General features: G+C 37.0%; 1 protein-coding gene across 6 annotated transcripts in view; it reads left to right on the top strand.

Moving 5' to 3' along the window:
• The window catches only part of Pcsk5 (proprotein convertase subtilisin/kexin type 5), a 432587-nt gene that overhangs the window by 211422 nt on the left and 196742 nt on the right, over positions 1 to 24423 (top strand). For all 6 annotated transcript variants that reach the window (XM_078047476.1, XM_078047475.1, XM_005324113.5 and 3 more), the window contains exon 10: positions 17653 to 17756. In XM_078047476.1, the coding sequence (XP_077903602.1) occupies positions 17653 to 17756 (104 nt within the window). The remainder of the gene's footprint in view (positions 1 to 17652; positions 17757 to 24423) is intronic.

Genomic DNA, 24423 nt, shown 5'->3' with positions numbered 1-24423 from the left:
TCTTCCAAATGAATTTTAGAACAATTTTTCTAGTTCTGTGAAGAATGTCAAAGGTATTTCCATGGGAATTCCATTGAATCTTTATAATGCCTTTGGTAGTATGGCCATTTTGATAATATTAATTCTGTCCAAGAACATGGGAGATCTTTCCATCTTCTGAGGTCTTCTTCAATTTCTTTTTTCAGTGTTCTGTAGTTTTCATTTCATTTCTTTCACCTCTTTGGTCTGATTTAATTCAAAGTTTGTTTTGTGTGTATTTTGTTTAGATTAGGTGATTGTAGATGGACTGGTTTTTCCTAATTTCTTTGTTGTTTTTATTGGTAGTGGTGGTGGTGGTGGTGATTCTTTTTAGTTATACATGACAGTAGAATGGATTTTGACATATTATAGAAACATGGAATACATCTTGTTCTAATTCAGACCCCAGTACCTCTCCTTCCCATTCCCTCTCTCCACCCCTTGCTCCATTTCCCTTTATTTATCTTTCTTCCATTTAGCCATAGTTATTATATTTTTAATTAATTTCTTGTAGATGTACAAAATGGTGTTATTGGCTGTGGTATATTTATATATGTGCATAGGAATGTTTTTTCGAATTCATTTTATTGTCTTTCCTTTTCCTACTCTCCCTTCCTTCCCTTCATTTCCGTCTGTCTACTCTACTAAACTTTTATTCTTATAAACTTCTAAACCCCTTACTGCGGGTAAGTTTCCACATATTAGAGAAAACATTTGACTTTTGATTTGGGGGGGGATTGGCTTATTTCATTTAGCATGATAGTCTCCAAATCCACCTGTTTACTAGAAAATGCTATAATTTTTTTCTTCATTATGGCTGAGTAACACTTCATTGTGTATATATACCACATTTTCTTTATCCATTCAACTGGGGAAGGGCACCTAGGTTGATTTCCTAGCTTAGCTTTTGTGAATTGAGCTTCTATGAACATTGACACAGTTGCATCATTGTAGTATGCTAATTTTAAATCCTTTGGATACATACCGAGGTGTGGAATAACTGGGTCAAATGGTGGTTCCATTCTTAGTTTTTTTGAATAACCTCCATACTACTTTTCAGAGTAGTTGTATTATTTTGAAGTCCCACCAATAATGTTTGAGTGTACCCTTTTCTCAAATCCTCACCAACATTTATTTATACTTGTGTTCTTGATAATTGCCATTCTGACTGGAGTGAGATAGAAACTCAGTATAGTTTAAATTTGCATTTCTTTAATTGCTAGAGGTGTTGAACATCTTTTCATATATTTGATGACCATTCATATTTCTTATTTTGAGCAAGTGTTTAGTTCCTTTGTCTATTTATTTATTTATTTATTTTTTATTGTTGGTCGTTCAAAACATTACACAGTTCTTAATACATCATATTTCACAGTTTGATTCAAGCGGGTTATGAACTCCCAACTTTACCCAGTATACAGATTGCTGTATCACATCAGTTACCCTTCCATTGATTGACATATTGCTTTTCTAGTGTCTGATGTATTCTGCTGTCAGTCCTATTCTCTACTATCCCCCCTCCCCTCCCCTCCCCTCCCCTTTTCTCTCTCTACCCCTTCTACTGTAAATCATTTCTTCCATTTGTATTATCTTGTCTTACCCCTCCTTTCCTCTTATATATTATTTTGTATAACCCTGAGGATCGCCTTCCATTTCCATGTGATTTCCCTTCTCACTCCCTTTCCCTCCCACCTCTCATCCCTGTTTAATGTAAATCTTCTTCTCAAGCTCTTCGTCCCTACCCTGTCCTTTGTCTATTTATTGATTGGGCTACTTTTTTTTTCTTGTTATTGTTTTGATTTTTTTTTGTCCTAACTTTTTTGAGTTCTTTGTATATCCTGGTTATTAATGCCCTATCTGAGGTGTAGGTAGCAAGGATTTTTTCCATTCTGTAAGCTCTCTCTTCACACTCTTGATTGTTTCCTTTGATATGAAGAAGCTTTTTATTTGATACCATCCTATTATTGATTTTTTATTTTATTTCTTGTGTGTTAAGAGTCTTCCAGTTCCTGAGCTGATATGTTAGAGTGTTGGATCTATATTTTCTTCTAGCAGGTGCAGGATTCCTGTTCTAATTCATAAGTCTTTGATTCACTTTGAGTTGAATTTTGTGAAGGGTGAGAGAAAGTGTTTAAATTTCATTCAGCTACATATGGATTTCCAGTTTTCCCAGCACCATTTGTTGAAGAGACTTGTCTTTTTTCCAATGTATGTTTTTGGTGTCTTTGTCTAGTATGAGATAACTGTATTTTTGTGGGTTTGTCATTGTGTTTTCTAGTCTATTCCATTGGTCTCCATGCCTTTTGGTGCCAATGCTATGCTGTTTTTTGTTACTGTAGCTCTTAAGGTCTGGTATTGTTATGCCTTCTGCTTTGCTTTTCTCACTAATGATTGCTTTGCTATTCTTGGTCTTTATATTTTTCCAAATGAATTTCATTGCTGCTTTTTCTATTTCTATGAAGAACATCATTAGAATTTTGATGGGAGTCAAAATATATACCGTATCTGTATAGTGCTTTTATTAGTATTAATTTTGGCAATATTAATTCTGCCTCTCCAAGAAGATGAGAGGTCTTTGCATTATCTAAGGTCTTCTTCAATTTCTTTCTTATTCTGTAGTTTTCACTGTTGAGTTCTTTCACCTCTTTTGTTAGATTGATTCCCATGGTTTTTGTTTTGTTTTGTTTTGTTTTGTTTTGTGGTGGTGGTGGGGATGCTATTGTGAATGGGTTAGTTTTCCTAATTTCTCTTTCAGCTTATTCATCATTAGAGTATAGGAATGCAGTTGATTTGTGGATGTGGGTTTTTTATCCTGCTATTTTGCTGAATTCATTGATGAGGTTTTAGATGTTTTTCTGGTGGGGTTTTTTTGGGTCTTCTAAAAGTAAGATCATGTCATTGGCAAACAGAGATAGTTTGAACTCTTCTTTTCCTATTCATATCCCTTTAATTTCTTTCTTTTGCCTAACTGCTATGGCTAGAGTTTCAAGGACTATGTTGAATAGAAGTGGTGAAGATGGCAATCTCTGTCTTGGTCACGGTTTTAGAGGAAATGCTTTAATTTTTCTCCATTCAGAATGATATTGGCTGTGGGTTTGTCATATATAGCCTTTACAATGTTGAGGTAATTTTCTTCTATTCCTAATTTCTCTAGTGTTTTAAGCATGAATGGTATGTCAAACTTCTGGAACATTCTTACCTATTCATTTTCTAGATGAAAATTAGAACCATTCTGTTATGTTGCAAAAACAATCCCAGTGAAAATTTATAGCAATTATGTTCATCTTGTCTTCTTTACAACAACTGGTTTTCCCATTTCAAGAAAATCTGAATCATTCAGATATTTTATTGACATAATAAAAGTCTTGGGATTTTCTTTAGTTCCATGCTTATACTTCATTTTTGAAATATAAATATTTATTTGCTTTGCTATTACCATGATGCCTTAAGCTGGTTATTACTTATCTATATCAAAGCTGTTGCATTTGTTTGGTTTTCTCATCTTAGCCCCTTCAATTCACATTGTTATAGCCAATTACCTTGCCTTTTTCCCTCCTAGAAAATGTGGCATGTGACAATAGTAATAACTGTCTCACTTCATGTGTGATGTGTTTTTTCATCTTGGTTCCTATTGTAATGTAGTACAACCTGATCCTAGTTCAGGTTTTGGAGTCAGGCTGACTTAAGTTCCAGTTCTACCTCTACCATTACTACCCAGGTAGCCTTGACCAAGTGAAAACCATGTGTTTTACCTTTCTACGTCTTCAGTTTCTCCATCATAAATTTGAGTCTCTAACTTAGAATCAAGGATTGTTACTTGGATTAAGTGAATTTAGGTATGTGGAAAGTACTAAAAATCTGTACGCCATTATCATTACAATATTACTTCCTTTATGTTAGCTAATTCTCTGCTTTTATTGATAAATTAAATTTAGTTCTTTAATATACTATTGATTTAATTTTAGCCTATTTAACTATGTCTTTCAGTTCATTTTCCTGAATGAGTTTTATAAATTACAGTTTCTTCTACTCGAACTGTCTCTGTGTGTGTGCGCGCTTTCTTATTACAGCAGCTAGTTAACACTAATTATGAACTCACAGCATATAAATGGTACCCTTTAAAGTACATTTTATGTTTCATTTTATTTAATCTTCATCTATAAAGTTTCAGAAGTAGTAAATGGAGAGTCTAGCTTCTTAACCCAAGTTGTTTTGATCTTGAAACTCGTTTCTGAATCTGCAAGTTTTTGTTTTATCAGATGATGTTAAATTCATAAAATGAATTATGGAATTTTGTAATTTATCTTTTCTGTGGAGTCCCTTGGGACCACTGTTCTTATATGTTTGAAGAAAAAAATGCCTGACTCCAATGTCTTTTTTAGGTGATTATTTGATGAAGTATGTCAATTTTAATTTTTAAATTTATAGTCACTAGAACTATGCCTAGTTCATAAGATATTCAAATGTATTAGCCAATTATTATTGTACTTTTTAATGCTATTAATATATTTTGTATGGTTTTAATGAGTGCCTTAATACGTAGGGCTTATTTCATGGTTTTTATAATTTTCTTGATCAGAATTGCTGTTATTTTTCAAAGGGTCACTTCTTGGATTTCTTTATCTGTTATGCTATTTTTCCATTGGCTTTTTAAAATTTTTATTAACGTTTTTATTTTTCTTAAAATGATTCTTTGTTCTTTTACAAACCTTTTTAAGTGAATAATGGCTCATTTTTCTTTACTTTTGCATTAATGTGGCTTTTTTGAAGATGTGACTTTACTTCTGACCACAGTTCTGTTTGACTCTGATTATTTTCAAATTATGTTTCTGCTTCCTCTTTGACAGAATTACAATTGTGAGAAACACTTTTAAGTGTTTAATAAACTTTGTTGCCAAAGAAGATTCATTATTGCCTTTTTCCACTGCACTATTGTCTAATAATAAGTTTGGATAATCAACAACACTCATACTTGTTTTTCCTAAGTATAATTATTGAGATTCCCTTTTTGTCTCAATATGCCTTCAAATTTTCTTTCAAACTCTTTAATCGAGCCATGAATCCTTTTAAAAATGCCTTTTTATAGGACATGTATTTTTTTTTTTATTTTTTAGTTGTATATGGACACAATGCCTTTGTTTTATTTATATATTTCTATGTGGTGCCTAGGATCGAACCCAGTACTTCATGCGTGCAAGGCAAGCACTCTACCACTGAGCTACAACCCAGGCCAGGACATGTATTTCAATTTTAAGTTATATCTATTACATAAACAAACCCTCTCTATTTCTTTCTTCTAAAATGAATGCATTAAATTATCTAAGCAATGTTGTGGTTCCCTCAGTAACTTCTTTTTTTTTACTCTTTGATTTATCAGTCTTGATTCACAAATGTCATGCTGTTAGATATTTATTTTAGAGAGCATCTATCTTTCAAGTAAATTTAACTTGTTTGTCATTTTAAGTGTGTTTTGTCTTTAATGTTTTTTGGTTTCCAACTAATTCTACCATCCATCCATCTTTTCTGTAAGTTTTATGGAAAAATCTATGTCTATTCTTTAGTTTCTAGTTTTTATATTTTTACAAAGTTGTAAATAATCAAAGCAGATACTTTAAATATAATAGGATAAGTAACCCCTTTGACTTCTTACTACATAAATTTCACTTATATTTTCTTTAATTCTCTCACCTACTCATTTCCCCATCTCTAATATCATAACCTGGATTTATGCAACAGACTTAAAGTTAGTTGATTTTTGCCTTTATTTGTCTTTTCTTCTGAAAAGAATTCTGTTAAACCAATTGTTGACTCTTAACTCTAGTTTACAGTCAGCAATAGGTCTTTTCTAACAACTTATATTCTAGGGTTGTTAATTTTGAACTATTTCTTGATAGGCTAAAATAAACCTTTCTGTTGTTTACTTATGTTATTTGGGTGCTCAAGATCTGGTTTGCAGAAAAAGTAAGTTAGTGTATTTTGTTAATCCTGCAAATATGCATCTCCTGCAATCACTCATAAAAGACAATGAACTTAGTATCAAATTCTTTGGTCCATTTCCTATAAATAGCTGAAACTGTTCTTTATTGTCTCCTAAAATTAGCTTTGCAGAGAATCTTGAGCCAGACATTCTGCATTGTTTGGGTTTTCTAAAATTCCTGAAGAGAAGCTTTTAGGATAATTTTTTGTTTGTATTTATACTGAAAATGTATATATCTTATGAGTCATTTGAGGTCCCAACTCTTTTTATGTTTGCTTTTTGGTACTGGAGATTGAACTTAGGGTGCTCTATCATTGAGCACCTATCATAGCCTATTTTTTTTATTTAGAGACAAGGTCTCTCTAAGTTGCTGGGGAACTCGTTGAGTTGCTAGGCTGGCCTTGAACTTGAGATCCTCCTGCCTCAGCCTCCGAAGTCACTGGAGTTGCAGGCATGCACCATCACACCCAGCCCAACTCTTTTTTTTTTTTTTTTTTTTTGGTACCAGGGGTTGAACCCAGGGACACTTAACCACTGAGCTACATCCCGACCTTTTTTTTATTAGAAACAGGATCTCTCTGAGTTGCTTAGGGACTCACTGAGTTGCTGAGGCTGACTGAGCCCACCATCCCCCTGTTTCAGCCTCCTTAGTCACTCAGATTAGAGGCATGAGCCTGTGCCCAACCCAACTCTTTCTTTAGTTAATGTTTCCTGGAACAAATTGAGTCTTTTCACCCACTTTGGACATATTTAACAGGTGTGACTTTGGTTACTAGCCAAGTCCACCATGGGGTTTCAGGTCCTGGGTTGTACACGGAAGACATGGCTTCATATCTCTGTTTTGGTTCTTCCTAGGTGTATAGGTTTGGGAAAGATGTTTAGTTTTTCTAAGCCTCAAATTCACACATGTCTAAAAAATAAAATAATGATATTAGAATCTCACTCTGGGGATCGCTTTGTGTCCACGAGGTGAAGCACCCACTGGAGCATCTGGGAGATATGAAGAGTCAGTGATTATTAGTCTTCAGCCTCAGAGAACAAAGCTAGTATTCTGAAGTTGGATTTCGATTTTCTGTCCTCCAAATCTATCAACTCATCTTTCCTTGTCATCTGTTTCCTAAAATATCTGTAGGAAGCTCTCACATCTGCCTTTCATATCATTTAACTCAATTGTGCACAGTATCAATTCTACCATATTGTATCAGTATCAATTTACTCTAATGTAAACTATTCTCTTACTAATATCATTCCTTCTTGTAGTCTTTCCTGCTGTCTCTAACTTCACTTTATTGATTGTTTTTCATAAGTTCCATATTATTACTGCTTTTCTCCTCTATATTCTTCTTCTTTCCCTTTGCTTCTTTTTCCTTTCTTTGTACTTAACCTTTTGTTTCTTTTTCTTTCATTTCTTTTTCCTTCCTTTTCTTTTTCCTTTACTTCTATTATTTGCTTTTGTTTTTAATTATTCATTCTCCATAAGAAACTCCTGATTGATGCTTTTCTGGCTCCATTTAGCATCTGTACTAGTCAACTTTCTGTTACTATAACAAAATGCTTGAGATAATTATGGAGAGAAAAGGCTTATTTGGGCTCATAGTTGTAGAGGTTCTAATCCATGATCAACTAACTGATCCCTTGTTTTGGACCTGTGGTGAGGCAGCACATGGTGGAACATATCATTGTAGGAACACATGGTAGGGCAAAAATGCTTGCCTCGTGATCAGGAAGAAAAAGAGGGAAGGAGGAAGGGGCAGAGGACCATAGTCCCCTTCAAAAGCATACCAACAGTGACCTCAAGAATTCCAATAGGTCCACCTCCTAAAGATCCCACCACTTCCAGTAGCACCACCCTGGAGACCAAGGTTTTAACACAGGGGCCTCTGAAGGACATTCAAGCTCCAAACCATAGTAGCATCCAGGCCTTCTTCTAACCTGCCACTGAAGGTAGATTTTGAGAGACAAAACCCCAGACCAATCCTGACAGAGCTCTAGTTAACACAAGTTTGCTGGGTAGGGAGAGGATCAGTTCCTGCCCCAAACCAGGAGATCAGCAGCCCCTGTCTGCAAGCACTGCTAGCCTAATGCTTCCCTTGATGGGCCCGTGGGTGGTGCAGCGGATCCCAGCAAGACTCTGCAATCAAACATTCTGGGCCAGTTTCAGCTCTGGCTTATCATGTGCATCTAAACATAATCAATAATCTTTCTGTACTTTGATGTCCTTATTTTTTAAATATAAGCAGTAACAGCACCTGTCTCACTGCATCATCCTGAAGAATAAATGAATAAAATGAATGCAAAGTACTTCTAGTAGTACTGACCACACAGTGAACATTTAGTGCATGCCATCTGTTACTCTGTACTGAGATACATCTTTTAGGAAGTATATTCATTAGAAAGAAAGTTTGATTCATATGATAAGAAATCAATTAAATCAGTAATGAAGATACTATGTTGATTTAGTAGCTCAAGGGTATACAGGCAAAAGCTTAAATTATCTTCTTGATTTTTTTTTTTTCGTAAAGTCTGCTGCAGTTCCAGCCATCATATCCACATTCCAGGAGGCAGAGGTAGGAGGATCGCAAGTTCTAAGCCAGCCTCAACAATTTAGTGAGGGGCCAAGCAACTCAGTGAGACCCTGTCTCTAATAAAATACAAAATAGGTATAGGGATGTGACTCAGTGGTCAAGTGCCCCCAAGTTCAATCCCTGATACCACCACCCCCCAAAAAAAAGTTAAAAAAAAAAAGCAAAGAAATGCCTGATAGACAACTTCTTATTTGAAACTTTGTTTCATATTCACCCCTCACTTCCAGGGAGTATGGAAAGACATGGTTTTGCCATTCCAATATATATAATAGAGGAAAACAGAAGCTGAAAATTATCCTATGCCAGTCACATTTGTGTGGGGTTCTATATAATACCTCCAAATGTTTTATACTATATATCTACTAGTCTTTGTTAATCTTTTCCAGTGAATGTATAATATATAATTTTTAAATATTATTTGTTGCCATGTATACCTAGTAGCTAGAAAGACTGCCAGGTCTTCATAAAAATGAGCCAAAAATTTCTAACATCATCCTAATAACATTTACTTCAAATTCTAGAATCTAAAATACATAGTTATCATAATAACATTTAAAATTAAAACTGAACATTTAAAAAGCTTGTTTATAAATATACTTATTAATAAGCCTGTAAGAAAACATCATTTTAATCTTTTATATTTTTCAGGGGAAAATGGGAGGTAAAAGGGAGATTATAAAGTAACTTAGAATAATATGAATCCCAGAGGGGGCTAGAGCTGGAGCTTAGTGGTAGAGTGCTTGTCTATCATGCATGAGGCCCTGGGTTGTATCCCCAGCACTACACAGGAAAATAATAACAACAGAGACGCAACAGACTATTTTTGTTGCCTGTTCAAGAGTTTAACGGCTAGCTTTTGAGGTAAGAACTCTGCATATCTCTGAACTCTGTAGAAGAGAATTAAAAGCATTTCAATCTGGAATTCAGTTTTGTGAAGAAAGTATGGTTCCAGTCCTCATTTTAACGTTTGATATAAAGCACTAGGCTATCAAACCAAAGAACATTCACCATGGTCACTGCCTCAAGGTCCAACCATGAATCAAGAAGATCATCACAAATAGAAATCACTACCGTCAAAGTGGGTACCAACCATTCATCCCCAACCAGCTCAGACTGCTGCATACCCATGGGCTTGTATAAAACCAAACCTTTATGACAGGCCTTAGTAGCATTATTATTTTACTAAGCAGTCTTTCCAAAAGTGCTGAAAAAAAATCATATCATTCAGACTTAGGAACATGGAGGAAAACCTAGTTTAATGAAGTGGAAGTTCATCAAATGCTTGTGTAAATTCAGAAAGTAGTTCTTTTTCTCATGGTATGGTAGACTGTTAACCTCTACCAATAATCGTGGCTATTGTTTTGGAAAATCTACTGTGTTCTAAGCACTTTGTATTCATTACTCAAAATCTTGCAACCACTTTGCCAAGTAAATGGTATTGTCTTCACACTATGGCAGTGGAGTCTGGAAGAGGGTCAGTGAGTTGTCCAATGTTATGTAATTAATAAGAGGCAAATCAAGATTCACCTAGGTCATCTTCACTCTGAAGCACCATTTATACCATTCTCATGTGACTAGACTGTGTTTATGATTATTTTGAGAATGAATTTGGATGAGAAATAGGAATGCATGGGAGTGCCAGTGTCTTCCTGTAGAACTGAGACTGTTCACCTGACTTGCATATTTACCCCAGCCAAGTCCTGGGACACCTGCCCCATGAGTGGAAAGATAAATTTAGTGAGGAAATGTTCCTACTGTCACATGTCATCTACTCCAAAAAGATTTTAAAGGTTTGGGACAAAAATGAGGGCTATCCCTAGATTCTGGGCCAAAGATCGGCCCTGCATTCAGGGTGCTACTGTGGGAAGGAGTTGAATCTATAGGAAGCACAAGGAGAATCTTCACAATGGTGACTTGATCTCTGTGCCTGAGACCTGTTAGTGTACTTCCATCTGACCATTCTTCAGGTTTATTTGGTAAGAGTTTAAAAGCGAAAGACTTCAAGGAAATGATTATTGGCCATACAAACAAAACATCATTTGTTTGTAGTGTCTGCAGGAAACATAATCATGGTCTTTTAAGTGTAGTAACAAGCCTATGTAAACCAGGATTTGTGGGAGAAAGGATGCTTCAGTTTAAATGACAAAATTTGGGTGTCAGGGATTGAACTCAGGGACACTTGACCACTGAGCCACATCTCCAGGCTTATTTTGTGTTTTATTTAGAGACAGAGTCTCACTGAGTTGCTTAACACCTTGCTGTTGCTGAAGCTGGCTTTGAATTCGTGATCCTCCTGCCACAGCCTCCCAAGCCCCTGGAATTACAGGTGTGCTACAAGGCACCTTGCCAAAATTTTTCATTGCACATCAGAAAGTATCCTTTTTTAAATTTTGTACTGGGGATTGAACCCAGGGGCATTTAATTACTAAGCCACATTCCAGCCCTTTTTATGATTTCTATTGAGACGTGGTCTCACTAAGATGCTTAGGGCCTCACTAAATTGCTGAGGCTGTATAATGATGACCATCACCTTCCACAATCCTGGCTATTCTCTTGCCCCTTCCCTTTTCCTCCCACCCCTCTTCACTATCTAGAAATAATCTTCCTCCCATGAAGATTTTAATTTGGTGTCAACATACCTTATATACAGAGATATGATAAATTGTGGTATATATGTGTATTAAGAATTGTAATGCAAAAAAGAGAGAGAGAGTACATGTAAAAAAATAAAAATAAAAATAAATTGCTGAGGCTGACTTTGAACTTACTACCCCCCTGCCTCAGCCTCCAGAGTCACTGGAATTGGAGGCATTCCCACTTGCCCAGCGAAGGCTGTCTGAAGTGTATTTAGAGACCAAGTTTCTTTACCCTTGCTTTAGACTAAATTCATAAAATCAGACTGTGGTTTCATAAGAGAATGAAATAATAATTGGATTTGGTGGTTCTGACCCCATTTTTCCTTTTCTTTCACCTTTTCTGCTTTGGTTCAAGTGTGGGTGGATCATAAGTGGGTGTCCAGGGATACCCACACAGTTCACATTCCTAACTCTTGAGGTATTGTTAATTTTGTTTTTTTGATACAGCAACTCAGCTTTAGGCCTGGAGCTTTTGACTTATGGTACAACACAAAACAAACACACTCTTGATTTCGTGGGACTGACTCTCCCGATGCTCTCCCCTTCTTCACTGTCTGACCAAAGCAGATGGACTTCCTTTGTTGAGTGGGTGGTCTTATATTCTTGAACCATCCTTTGCATGCACTGGCTGCAATCAGAGTAGGTGTTTTTACAAATCTCATCATGCTTTAAACACCTTCCGCCTCATCTTTGTTGATTCTGCTCACAATCAAGCCATTCCCATAATTACTGAATTCTGTAGCATTGGTACAATGACATTAATTTTCTGGCTACTTGTTCCCATTTCTATTTTACACACTTTTAAGAAACATGAAAGGAGGTTGGGTTTGTTCTGGATTGCTGTTGATTATTTAATAAGTTGGATATTTGGCTGATTGCTGGTTGGCCATGCAATTTCTCCATTGATCTAGATAATACCTTATCATTTCATTAAACAGAATTACTCTTTTATCAAACCAAATTACCCTGCTTAGAAAATGGCTTTCATTATCTATATTTTCTGCAGCTCTTCTTGTTAGTAAACCCTTCTTCAGTGATAATATGTGTATCTGTTGTTCCTTTTATCAGTTACCACCAAATTGCTCATAATGATAGATCCTTTGGGGAAGTTGGGGGGATCTTTCTTCCCTTTAATAAGTACAGTTAAATCAATTACGCCAAATTTCAAATAGGTCCTTGTTTCTAAGGACCACCACATGCAGTTTTATTTCAAACACACATCTGTGGAATTATCTGGAAGAAGTCTTGATGAGGATTTTTTTTTCATTTTTAATGTATGAGCTAGCAGTTGAACTTAGAAATTTAATAAGAAACACTACAGAAAATTTTGTTCTTGGAACATGTCCTGTTACTTCTAAATCTCATATAAGGCCTATGAAATGCTTTGAACTGCTCCGAACAGGAATGTAATGCAAACACAAGGTAGTAAGGGTGTCATTGATTCTCCTGCTTTTGCCAATATTGATGACAAGTGATCATTAACAGAGATTAATTGAAGAGAAGAACTACCTAGCCAAGCTGTGAGCTACATCAGAACGTGACCATGACCAGCCAGGTGACAAATTCATAAGAATAATGGTATAACATGGTATAATCAGAGTATGACATGTAGTGTATGTTTTCATCAGCTTTTTTGTTGCTAGGACGAAAAGACCTAACAAGAACAATTAGAGGAGTAAAAGTTCATTGGGGGCTCACAGTTTCAGAGCTCTCAGTCCATAGATGACTGTCTCCATTCTTTGGGCCCCAAAGTGAGGCAGAACATCATGGTGGAAGAGCACGGTAGAGGAAAGAAGCTTGGGATGTGGCGTCAGGAAGCAGAGAGAGCACTCCACTTAACAAAATGTATACTCTAGCTGGGCGCAGTGGAGCACACCTGTAATCTCAGCAGCTCGGGAGGCTGAGACAGGAGGTTTGCAAGTTCAAAGCCAGCCTTAGCCTCAGTGAGGTGCTAAGCAACTCAGTGAGACCTTGTCTTTAAATAAAATACAAAATAGGACTGGGGATGCGGCTCAGTGGTGAAGTACCACTGAGTTCAATCCCTGGTACTCCCCCCACTTCCCCACCCCCCCCCAAAAAAAAAATATATATATACACACACACACACACACACACACACACACACTCTAAAGTCGTGCCTACAGTCACCCACCTCCCCCAGCCACACCCTACCTGCCTATAGTTACCACCCAACTAATCCTTTCAAGTGGATTAATGTACTGATTAGGTAAGGCTCTCATGACAGTCATTTCACCTGTAAACTTTCTTGCATTGTCTTCCACATGAGCTTTTAGGAGTACCTCATATCTAATCATAACAATGTACATGTCAAATACGTTATAAAAATAATGTGATTTTCCTGGAGTAGTATTTTTTGTTTCTCTTTGATAGAGTGTGCAAAAGCTAGGCCTTTAAAATTTATAATCTATATTAAATAATCTCCTGAATACCATGGTAGATAAACACCAACCAACCAGCCGGGCACTGTGCAGTGGCACATACCTATAATCCCAGCAGCTCAGGAGGCTAAGGCAGGAGGATTGCGAGTTCAATGCCAGTCTCAGCAATTTAGCAAGGCCCTAAGCAACTCAGTGAGGCCTTGTCTCTAAATAAAATATAAAAATATGGGCTGGGGATGAGGCTCAGTGGCTAAGCGCCCAGGATTCAATCCCTGATATTTAAAAAAAAAAAAAAAATCAACTGAGCTGAGAAGTAGGGTGTGTATGCAAAGATTGTGTGACACTGAGAAAATGACATCCCATGCTCGGCTTCTTTATCCATTTTTCAAGAAAGACCTGAGAAGTACTGTGTGTGACCCTGTATCACCTTTATAGATCCATTCTGCAAACAGCATTACCCAGTGATTGATAGCAGAAGTTCAGCAGCCAGATCTAGCGGGTTTGAACTCTGGCTCTACCCCTTATTACCTCTGTATATTTGAGTGACTGCATGTAATTCAAAGCCTCAGTTTTGTCACTGTGAAATGAGAACAAGAGTATTTCCATCATATCATTTTTTAAGATTTTATACAACAGTACTGCATGTAAAACATATAGTGCTTGGCTCTGGCACGTGCCTGCTAAGTGTGGATTATTATTACAAGGTCAGTAAAAGAGGAGAAACTTCTTAACCAGAAAGATTACATGTATAACCGTTCCCTACAAAGTCATTTTCATTTCATTGCTTTGAAAGGCCACAAGCAGATACACAGCTCTTTCAAGCATTTAGAAATATTACTTTTTTGGTGATTATCATGACTGAAGGGAGTTGTCAACATATCCAGGAAGAAACATAAGGGGTCTGTAGCAGAACACCACATGGCTCATTGCAGGGTGGTGGCCAGAAGGCTCCGGTTGAAAGATACTACACTTTTCCTCTGGTCTATTAGATTTTTGACCTCTCAACTGTTACTTGCCTCAACTGTTACTTTGACCTCTCAACTGTTACTTGGTGCTCAGCCCATCTGATCTTGAAAAGAAAAGGGGCCTTGGTTTTCCTAGTCCAGTGGAGTGTGAGCCCAGGTACCTGGGGCAGAGGTGGGGGGAGCTGCAGAGAGTCCTGCATTACTGTTGTGAATGTGCTGCTCCCAGCAAAGGGTACTCCACCTTTCCTCTAAGCTTTTGCTCTATGTATTGTTACCAAAACGATCCATTACCACTCTTTGATAGTCTGACTCAATCTTTAGTCTCTGCATCATTCTTGGGAGCAAGTAAGATGCAGTACAGGACCCTGGTTGGAACCCCAGTACTGAAAAAAAAAAAAAAAAAGAATCAACAAAGTAAGATGCAGAGTAGACTTCCCCTTAAGCAAGAGTCCTCTTGGGATACTGAATATCTAAAACATGTGCACCACAATTAACCTGAGCTAATTAGTTATCTTCCTACAGGTGGAAACAAACTTATTGGTTTCCCACATTATCTTCTTTATTTATTTGGGGAAAATTCAGAAATTTTTCAAATTAGATTATTTCCAAAGTTGTGTGCGTTATGCAATGTCAGAGGAAAGTCATCCAACCCCCTCCTTCTTTCCACGTGTAGTTCCAATTTCCTGACGCCAATTTCTTCCTTCTAATTACAAGCACTCCAAGAAGAACTAGTTTTTGCAACTCAGCATGAGAACACGTAACTCTTATTTCTTCAGGCTGAGTTGAATACAGGAGACTTCCTGAATCTGCCAGAATACAGCTGCCTAAGGTACAAGATAAGTCTTCCCTGTTCTATTATTTTTTATATGTTAGCACTGAGGTTCACGAGGGGCAATATATATCTCCCTATGATCAGAGCCTTGTGCTAGATATTTTTGAAGGAATTTTGCCCTGGTGATAAGTAATATGGAAAACGGACTTTTTTTTTTTTTATTCTAGGGTAAGATTAAAAATATGGGTGTTTTGACTGTGTGTTAACATTAATTTTAGATCACTAGGGTGATATCATTGATATAGTTGTCAAAGCCAAGTGTACCTTTTGTTGTCCTGCTGTTCATTCATGGGGGAAAGCAGCGTATGCTCCTTTGGGAGGGTGTGAATGTCACATCTCAGGCGCAGTCCGAGCATCTTCTGCTGAGGTCAGCATTCAGAATTATCCCTGTACTCATTTTCTCATTTCCCTTACAGCAATATACGGAGTTTGCTGAATTATGTGAATTCAGAGTTAGTGAGCCCAGGACCCAATCATGCTATTTATTTTAGAAGCAAAACTTCCCTTTCTTCTGGGGTTCACCATGGACCTCCCTCCCTTCCTTGAGCATTTCATGCCTTCCCAGCTTCTAATATTGGTTCCTAACGAAGGTCGTATCCATGCAAAACAAAAATGATTCTGTTTTCTTTGTTCTTATATTATTAAAATTTCGTAAGTTAGGTTTTAATTTCCTGAATATAAGTTCTTTTGCTAATGCAACCTTTTAAAATAATCTAGAGCCAATCTTATCCCCTCTGAAAACCTTGAAAATGGCAGTACTCTCCATTTATCTTAAATCTGAGAGCATAACAAAAAGGCATCATATCAATAGCTCTTTTCTCTTTTTTTTTTTTTGTTTTCTTCATATTCAAGCCACCAAATAAGAGTCTTAGCTATTTGTTTATCAAAATGTGTGCTGATGCTTTTTAATAGCTCATCATGTACAGGCACCACATTCAGTAATTGACATTGCTTTAACTGATTCAATCAGTACAATATAGTAAAGTAGATTTAGTATCCATATTCGAAGTGAGGAAATTAAGACTATGAGAGGTTAATTTCACATAGAAAATGAAGCAGCCAGAATCTGGTCATCTGGCCCCTTCCAAATCACATAATGTCATAGGTGTGATGGGGGATTAAAAAAAAAAAAGCAGTATAAAGTGAAGTACTGTGTAGTCTTCACCGTGAAAATTGGCTGCAATTAACATAAGTTTTCTTGCAGTCTGGGAGATCCCAGTATCCATTCATGAGCACATGAGGCAGACAGAGAGTAGTTTCTTCCTCTTTTCCAAATTTTCTGTGGCTCATTCTTGCAAAGGAAGGTGGTATTTGAGGAAAAAAAAAAAAATGACCATGCAGGCTGCATGATAATGACCGTAATTCTTAGTGAGGTCAGAGATTATCACATCTCAGAGTTCAAGACTGAATTGAATAAGCATCCTGAGGAGAATTGCATGGATGCATTGAATCAAATGCCTTCTAGAAAATAGATATTCCTTGAAAGAGAACAAAAATTCTTTGTGTATGTACTGGATTTATTTTCTGTTTGTTTATGACAGGCATTGGATTTTCCAGCGAGCATGTCTCCTGTTCACTTGTTGTCTTGTGCTCTCCAATGCTAACAGCCATAAGAACTAGGTATCCAGGACTTAGCGTAACAGCTACATATTATAAATTAAGTGCACCCTCATAGTTGTCTGTGCTGAGGAGCCCAACTGCAGATTCTGTACCGTAGTCTCTTCCTTGAACAACAGTGAAAATGGGAACTGGGTTTCAGTTGAGGTTTTCCATATCCCGTGTGTATATACAAAGAAGGCTGAATATTGCTAAGTTCTTGAGTAAAATTGCAAGACAACTGGCTATTTATGATTGAACAAGGAATATTCCAGAGACCTTCCATTTTGACTTTAGCTTACTCTCAATTTCTGGTAATGATGCAGACTTTTACACCAAGGCAGCCATTTTGTTGAGGAAACTGGAAACCCTCACCCTTTTAAACACTGAGTTACACTGACTTCGGTCCTGTTATTTCTTCCATTTAAGGTTACATTTTCTGCCTCCCCCAGACAAATGTCACTTCTCCATCCTGAGAACAAAGACAGCATTTGGCCTTTGGTTATCCCAAACCCAAATCTTTGCCCTTTTGTTTTTAGTACTTTGCCATTTTGATTTTGCTTTTTTAATTTGCTTGTGACTCTCTGCTTCCCCCATCTTTTTTTTTTTTTTGGTACAATGATTCTTACCTTGTCTTTCCCCAGTCCGTTTCTGACCTGGAGAGACGTACAGCATGTTATTGTCAGGACTTCCCGTGCGGGACATTTGAACGCTAATGACTGGAAAACCAATGCTGCTGGTTTTAAGGGTGAGAACTTCTTTCATATTCTGTCACAGGCAAAATATTTTTATTTTTCCCCCATTTTAAATGGAGAGCAGGAAAATACAGCTCCTCAAAAGAAATTTTAAATTTTGTGCTCACACAGAGCTTGATCTTTTAGTAAATAAAAGGCAGCTTGATATTTTTTAAAATTAACACTACACATATAATAAGGCAGACTTCTTTGTCTTCCCATATCATAGGTCAGTTTTTTAGATCAACCAACTCCCAAGTATAGTCAGCCTATGGGACTCCTAATTAGTTTACTTGTGCTGTCATTGATTATCTGAGTTGTATTTTAACAATGTATTTTAAAATTCTTTGCCTTCTGTAGTGATTACTTCCTCTTAAGTAATAATGGGTAGATGTTGTTCACTGTAGTGTAACACTGTTAGTCCATGCATTCTGTAAATTTTGTTTTTGTTTTTTTGTAACTTCCACAAACAGAACAACAGGTATACTTCTAAGAGATGTTATTTTATATAGACCAAAAGTTCTCATGAAGCTTTGTATCGTTCAGTCCTTATGCACCTATGCACAGGTATAACAAGCATTGAATATTTTCCCCATGGCTAATGCATTTTTTATATTATATTTCCTTCCAATGGTCTTATTAATAGCATTCATTTTATTCTTTGTCAATGATAATACATGTTGTAATAAAAGAAAAATCACACAGATGTTCTAAGGTTTAGTATAGTTACTCAAGTTGAAGATGACTTAAACTTTAATCAACTAAGTTTTAACTAGACTACTTTTTTATCACACATGATTTTAAACTTACTCCCAATAATTTTAATATTATAACATAGTCCTCTGTGCATAAGAACAATGAGCCATACCATAGGAAATATCTACTTAAATAAAATTCTGTTCTTCGAACTGTAGGTAATAATCTGAATAATCCTGAGCAAGACATTTAATTTCTAAAGGTCCTAACTGCCCAAATTTATGCATTTTGGAAACTTAATAATATTATCTACATGTGATATCTTAAATATGCTCTTAATATATCCATAGGGAATTATGCCTAATATATGCAAATAGTATGCTGGAATACGTATTTAAAAATTATTTATAAATAGCTTATAATAGATTCGTGCTTAGCTAGAACCTATCAATGACAGGTAACCAATGCACATAAATAGTACTTTAAAGTTTTCACCAAAAGCTTTGTTCCATTTTTTTAAAAAAAGACTATCCCTCTGTTTTTGAGTATTAGCAAACACCTCTTCCCTTATAAAGGGCATAATGCAGCAATATTCAATGATTTTTTTTAATCTTAAAGAGTTGTCAGTACCTGGTGGGATCCCATTCTCTGTAGCCCCACTCAAGTCACCTGATCCCCACCTTATAACATCATCAGGGTACCATCAAAATCATTTGAAATTTATTGTTCTAGAAAACCCAGAATATATCTTCCATCTTGGTTAAGCTTCCACGTGCGCCCAACTACTGCTGTATAAATCCACGAGGATTGGAGCAAGGGACTGACGCAGAACCTTGGCTGGTTCAAGGCTGGAGTGAACTTCTTAGCAGAAGGTTCACAAACTAAGTACGTTGACCTCCATGAAGCTGAGGAATCAACTTTAACCCAAATAAACGTCTTAGTTTTACTTATTCCTTTTTGGCAACTTAAAAGGAGCAAATGGTTCTAATAAAACACATAGCTCTTTTGAAAACCCCTGTTGGTTTTGGAGAGGGGGAAACAGAGGATTTCGACTAAATCACCAGACCCAAACCTGAATCTGAAGGGGGCTGTACGCTGCTTCTGGCAAGGAGGAAATAGTATTTTACTATTGCACGTGGCAATATTTAGTATAATATTTCACTCTACTCTTAGATGGCTGCCAAGAGTAACAATTAAAGTTCGCTTTTTCATAGATGAATTACTCTGACTGGTCTGGGCTCCCAGTGGAATTGTTTTGTAATTTTGTTGATGGCAAGCCCCATATTTCATCTAAACATGATCATAATGAGATGAATTTTTTAAAGAGTTATTTTCTTCTGTACTCTAAACATTTCCATCCCCTCCCAAGTGTCTCACAAATAAAAGCGGTTACAGCAGAGGCTAGCGAAAGAAACAACGCACTTTGGGGAAGCAGAGAATACAGGTCACCAGGACTGGAGGAAAAAAGCAGGCTGACTTTTTATGAAATGAGAACTGCAGGAACAAAAAGACCTAATGTTTGGAAGAGGTTCCTGCAAGGAGAGTTCAGTAAGACCTCGTCCTTTCAATTAAGTCAGCTGACTTTTGCAGGCCTTGCTGAGCAGCAATTATGCCATGCATTTCTCCCTAGACAGGAGAATAGGAAAGGAGCCTGCCACCAGAAGCCTGTGCCCACAGGTGCTCTCCCCCAGTCCCACCCTACCCAGATTTAACACTGAGTGAAATGTATGCATGAAATGAATTCAGAAACCCCTGTGCTTCTCTGAGCTTGCTTTTGTGACCTAATGATGAGCATTTGATTTAGAGTATGTAAAGAAAGGGGGGGGGAGGGGGACTGATCTCAGTGATGGAGATGTTAGTATCCAACAGAATTTCTTTCTCATCTGGTAAAACAGAAGCCACTTAGAGTAGCTACCAATTCAGTTTGGGTTTTGTAAATCAATAGATATTATCACTGACAAAGAAGACCTACACCCTAAATAGCAGCCCCTGCCAAATCTACTTTACAAAACCTCCCTGTATGTCTTCAGACAGACTGGTATGTCATACCTCCCAGGCAAACAGTGAGGTTAGACAATGGATGAACTAGACAGCTGGGGGTCCTCCTAAAGGCTGGATCCAGACCACCCATTTTGTGTGGTGGACCTAGAAGGTGGAAGGCATTCCCTGGTCCTGAAGCAGCTGACAGGTTCTCCTGCAGGCCAGGAGGTGGCCTTGAAACACCAAAGAAAGGGGCTGTCTGCTGATTCATCTCTGTGTTTCTCAGAGAGGAGAGTGGGATTACCCTGGAGTTTCGGGAGATAAACCAGGAACCCAGAACTTTCTCTAGTCCTGTGTTCTCACAGTTGCACTTTGTAAAGGACCCAGTAGTGAGATTAGCTCTCAGTAAGGGAAACCCCAAAGATGCAAGCCACTATCAACATGTTTATGCTGATGGCACCTTAATTTTTAAAACTCTTAATAGAACTAAGATTATTCTGTCCTGCTGATTCTTGAATATTAATAATAATCCCTGATAAATGTTTTTTATAGTATAAAAGTTTTTCAGGATAAACATCATCCAATGAATACACATTATGAAAACTGATTAAATGTCGATTTGCCTTGTTCACTTGCAAATAATGCTCATTAAATTTCAAACTACACCTTTTGATTTTATAACTCCTCCTGAGATAGTTTTTTGAAAAATAAATGGGACAAATATTATACATCAACGAAAGAATCTACTTGAAATTGTAAGTGTGAATAGGAAATTGTCTTAGATCAGATGAATGGGTTTGGTATCTTGCCAGTGGAGAAATGAAATCGAAATTCTAGAATTTTGCTACTGACCAACATGTGTAATGCCAGGAGATGACTCTACCATTAAGCTCTTTAGGATTTTGTCAGGATTCTCGCTTTTTCTCCCTTGATCCTTTCCCATTTCTTTTATGACAAGGTTCTTTTTTGTCTTGTTTTGCTTTGTTTTGCTTTCTCTTCTTTTTAATTCTCCCTCCACGCTCCTTAAAATGTACCAAATAGCTATAGAAGTAGGAAGGGCTTTTTTCATCTGGGTGGTTTTCTTCCCAGAATTTAATTGATACTGTCTCTTCACTTTTTAATATTTCCTAGCAACTTCAGTGTGCCAACCCAACTCATGTTGAAGTGAACCCAGGAAGTGGGCCAACACATCAGGGGCTCCATGGTGTTGCCTAGTTAGATCTGCTCTGGCATCATTCACATACAGAGACAGAAATTTTTGTAACACCTATTATTATTTTCCTGAGGTCTAATCCCCAACAGTCATTTTAGAGAAAAGCATCAATGATCCTTCTCTCGTCTTCTAAAATTAAACCCAACCTCAGCAACAGAAGGCATCTAATACCCGTTTAGTATCTTATGTGTACATCCAGCAGCTCTGTTCAGGCACACAGGATGGTGGCCCCGGAGAGCCATGCCAAAGACTTTCATTTGGGCATTCTTGATAGTCTGTCACTCATTTCAGTTCAGGAGGAAGTTAGTTAGCTCTTGGGGGAGAGCTATTCCCTTCTACTGCTTTTATATAAGTAAACTACCCAACCCACCGTCCCTCTCTCCCCTATGTTCCTAGGCGGAGCAGCCTGGTTCTGACTCCTGACCTTTGGTTCGAGTGTGCATTTATGATGATGATGGAATGCATGGACGTCAGTGCTCTAGCTTTATATGGAATTATTTGTATTTGGATTGTATGACTGTATACAGTTAAACTCTCTTAAATCTAGGAACAGGAATAGACGTCAGATAATAAATTAGGACCTTCTGTCATCTTTACTAGGCGAAAGATGGAAAAAAATGTCATTGAAAAATCAAAAATGACAACTCAGTGAGCGAGGGTACCACGCCTTCCATTTCACTGCCCTCCCAGACTATGTAAGTCTCTTTTTTTCTTCCAGCATGTTGCTGAAACCTCCCATCCCCACTGACTCCTTCTTCCACCACAACTAAACTACTAGATTTTTTTTTTTTAATTTCTAACTGGTTACCCACCGTGGGGAAAATGATTGACAGTCTAACGTGACCTCTTAGCCTGTGAGACCTTAACTTTCAATAACCTTTATTGCTTTCAATTGCCATCCATTTATTTCCACGGGCAGGGCTGGTAATTTTAAGATGTTCCAATATATTTTGAGTACCTACCCATCTTGCTTTCACTTTGTAACACTTATTAAAAGGAATTAGAAATGCTGAAACCATTAAGCATGCCAAACGAAAGGTTTTGAATTGTCGTTTTCTTTGTTTTTCACGTGTATGAAGTGATTTCTAATGCTCTTGCCATGGGAAGGGGTAAAGTTTCATTTTGTTTTATTATTTCACTGTTCAGATAATATTTCATCTCTGCCACCTAGCACGTGGATTTGCTGCTGGTAGCTGTGGTTAAAGCTACATAATGCACCTTAATTGGTAATCCGTACATTGCATTTTTGAAGAAAGGTCAAAGTGAAATGTTATTCATATGATTCGTGTCAAAGGTGGGATTAGAATCAGATGCTTGACTCTAGTTCAACCCATTTGCGAAAAATACAGTAATTATTACTTGGAAAGACAGAGGGAGGTAAATATATTTGATTTGACCTAATAAAATTTGCTCCCTGAAAATGCCACTATGCCACCTGATTTTTTTGTCTTTTGAGATTGTATATTTTCCTTCTACCATTGTGCTCTGTGACCTCACCCTCATTCCCTATTCATTGACTTAAAGCTGTTATTTTTTTTTTATTATTATTTGTTGGCCATTGTATATGTGAGCTTATTTCTACCTTATCTACAAAAATTATATGTATGAATCACACATAACTTAGGAATGTTACTTTACTTCTTTTGTCTAGTGGAGATTTACCTAAATGTCTACATGGGAATATAGGTGGCCTGACAGCAAAGTCTGTTGAGTCATGGCTTAATCTAGAATCTTATATCCACTAGTCCCATCAGAATGTTCTACTCACACCTACTAAATACGTGAAGTTTAATAATATGTCCTGCAAATGAAAAACCTTTTTTTTCCTCTGCTGGCCTTTTACTGCATGATGGGTTAGATTTGCTGGACTTTGAGTGTTTTTACTTTGGTTTGGTTTTCTGTCCCTGTAAATTTTAAACACATAGTTTCACTCTTAAAATCCATCCTCAGGCCTAGGTAGTAGAGACCTTGCCTTGCCTAGCATGCATAAGTCCCCGGGTTCAATCCCTAGCACGCACACACACAAAAAAAAATCCACTCTCAGGACAGAATTTAAATGATAGTTATACTATTTGCCTATTATTTCTATGTAAGATATAATTAGGAGAATTATGTTTGGAGTATTTTTGGTTTTGCCACAGTCTTAATAACCAAGTTATATTTTCTGTGGCTTTGAGGAAGCAAATTAAGAATTGTGCACCTTGGTTTTTGGAGAATGTGGGTGTCTAATAACCAACATAATTAGAAGGCTGAATTGAATGAAAAGTGCTTTAAAAATGGAAAACACCAAACATAGCTGGGCAGGGTGACACATGCCTGTAACCCCAGCAACTTGGGAGGCTGATGTAGAAGGATCACGAGTTCAAAGCCAGCCTCAGCAACAGCAAGGCACTAAGCAACTCAGTGAGACCCTGTCTCTAAATAAAATACAAAATAGGGCTAGGGATGTGACTCAGTGGTCGAGTGTCCTTGAGTTCAATCCCCAGTACCAAAAAACAAAAACAACAAACACACACACACACACACACACACACAAAAAAAAAACCCACACATAAAAAGAAAGTCTTAAGTTATATCTGTTTTCTCTTACCTGAAATAAGGATAAATACATGGAACTATGTTGTAAATAAAATGTTGTTTGGGGAATTGAAAATTAATTAAATGTTCTAAAATGGGCTACAAAAAAAAATTGTACTAAGGACTTTATAATGAAGTTATCACTAATGTGTCTTCAGATGAATTTACTCCACAATCGTATATCAATGTTACCACAACTATATATAAATTTTGTT

This window comes from Ictidomys tridecemlineatus, chromosome 4 (genome assembly GCF_052094955.1).
Source record: "Ictidomys tridecemlineatus isolate mIctTri1 chromosome 4, mIctTri1.hap1, whole genome shotgun sequence".
NCBI classification, from domain to species: Eukaryota; Metazoa; Chordata; class Mammalia; order Rodentia; family Sciuridae; genus Ictidomys; species Ictidomys tridecemlineatus.
The sequence above is the reverse complement of the archived record's forward strand: the minus strand, read 5'-3'. Positions and strand labels throughout refer to the sequence as shown.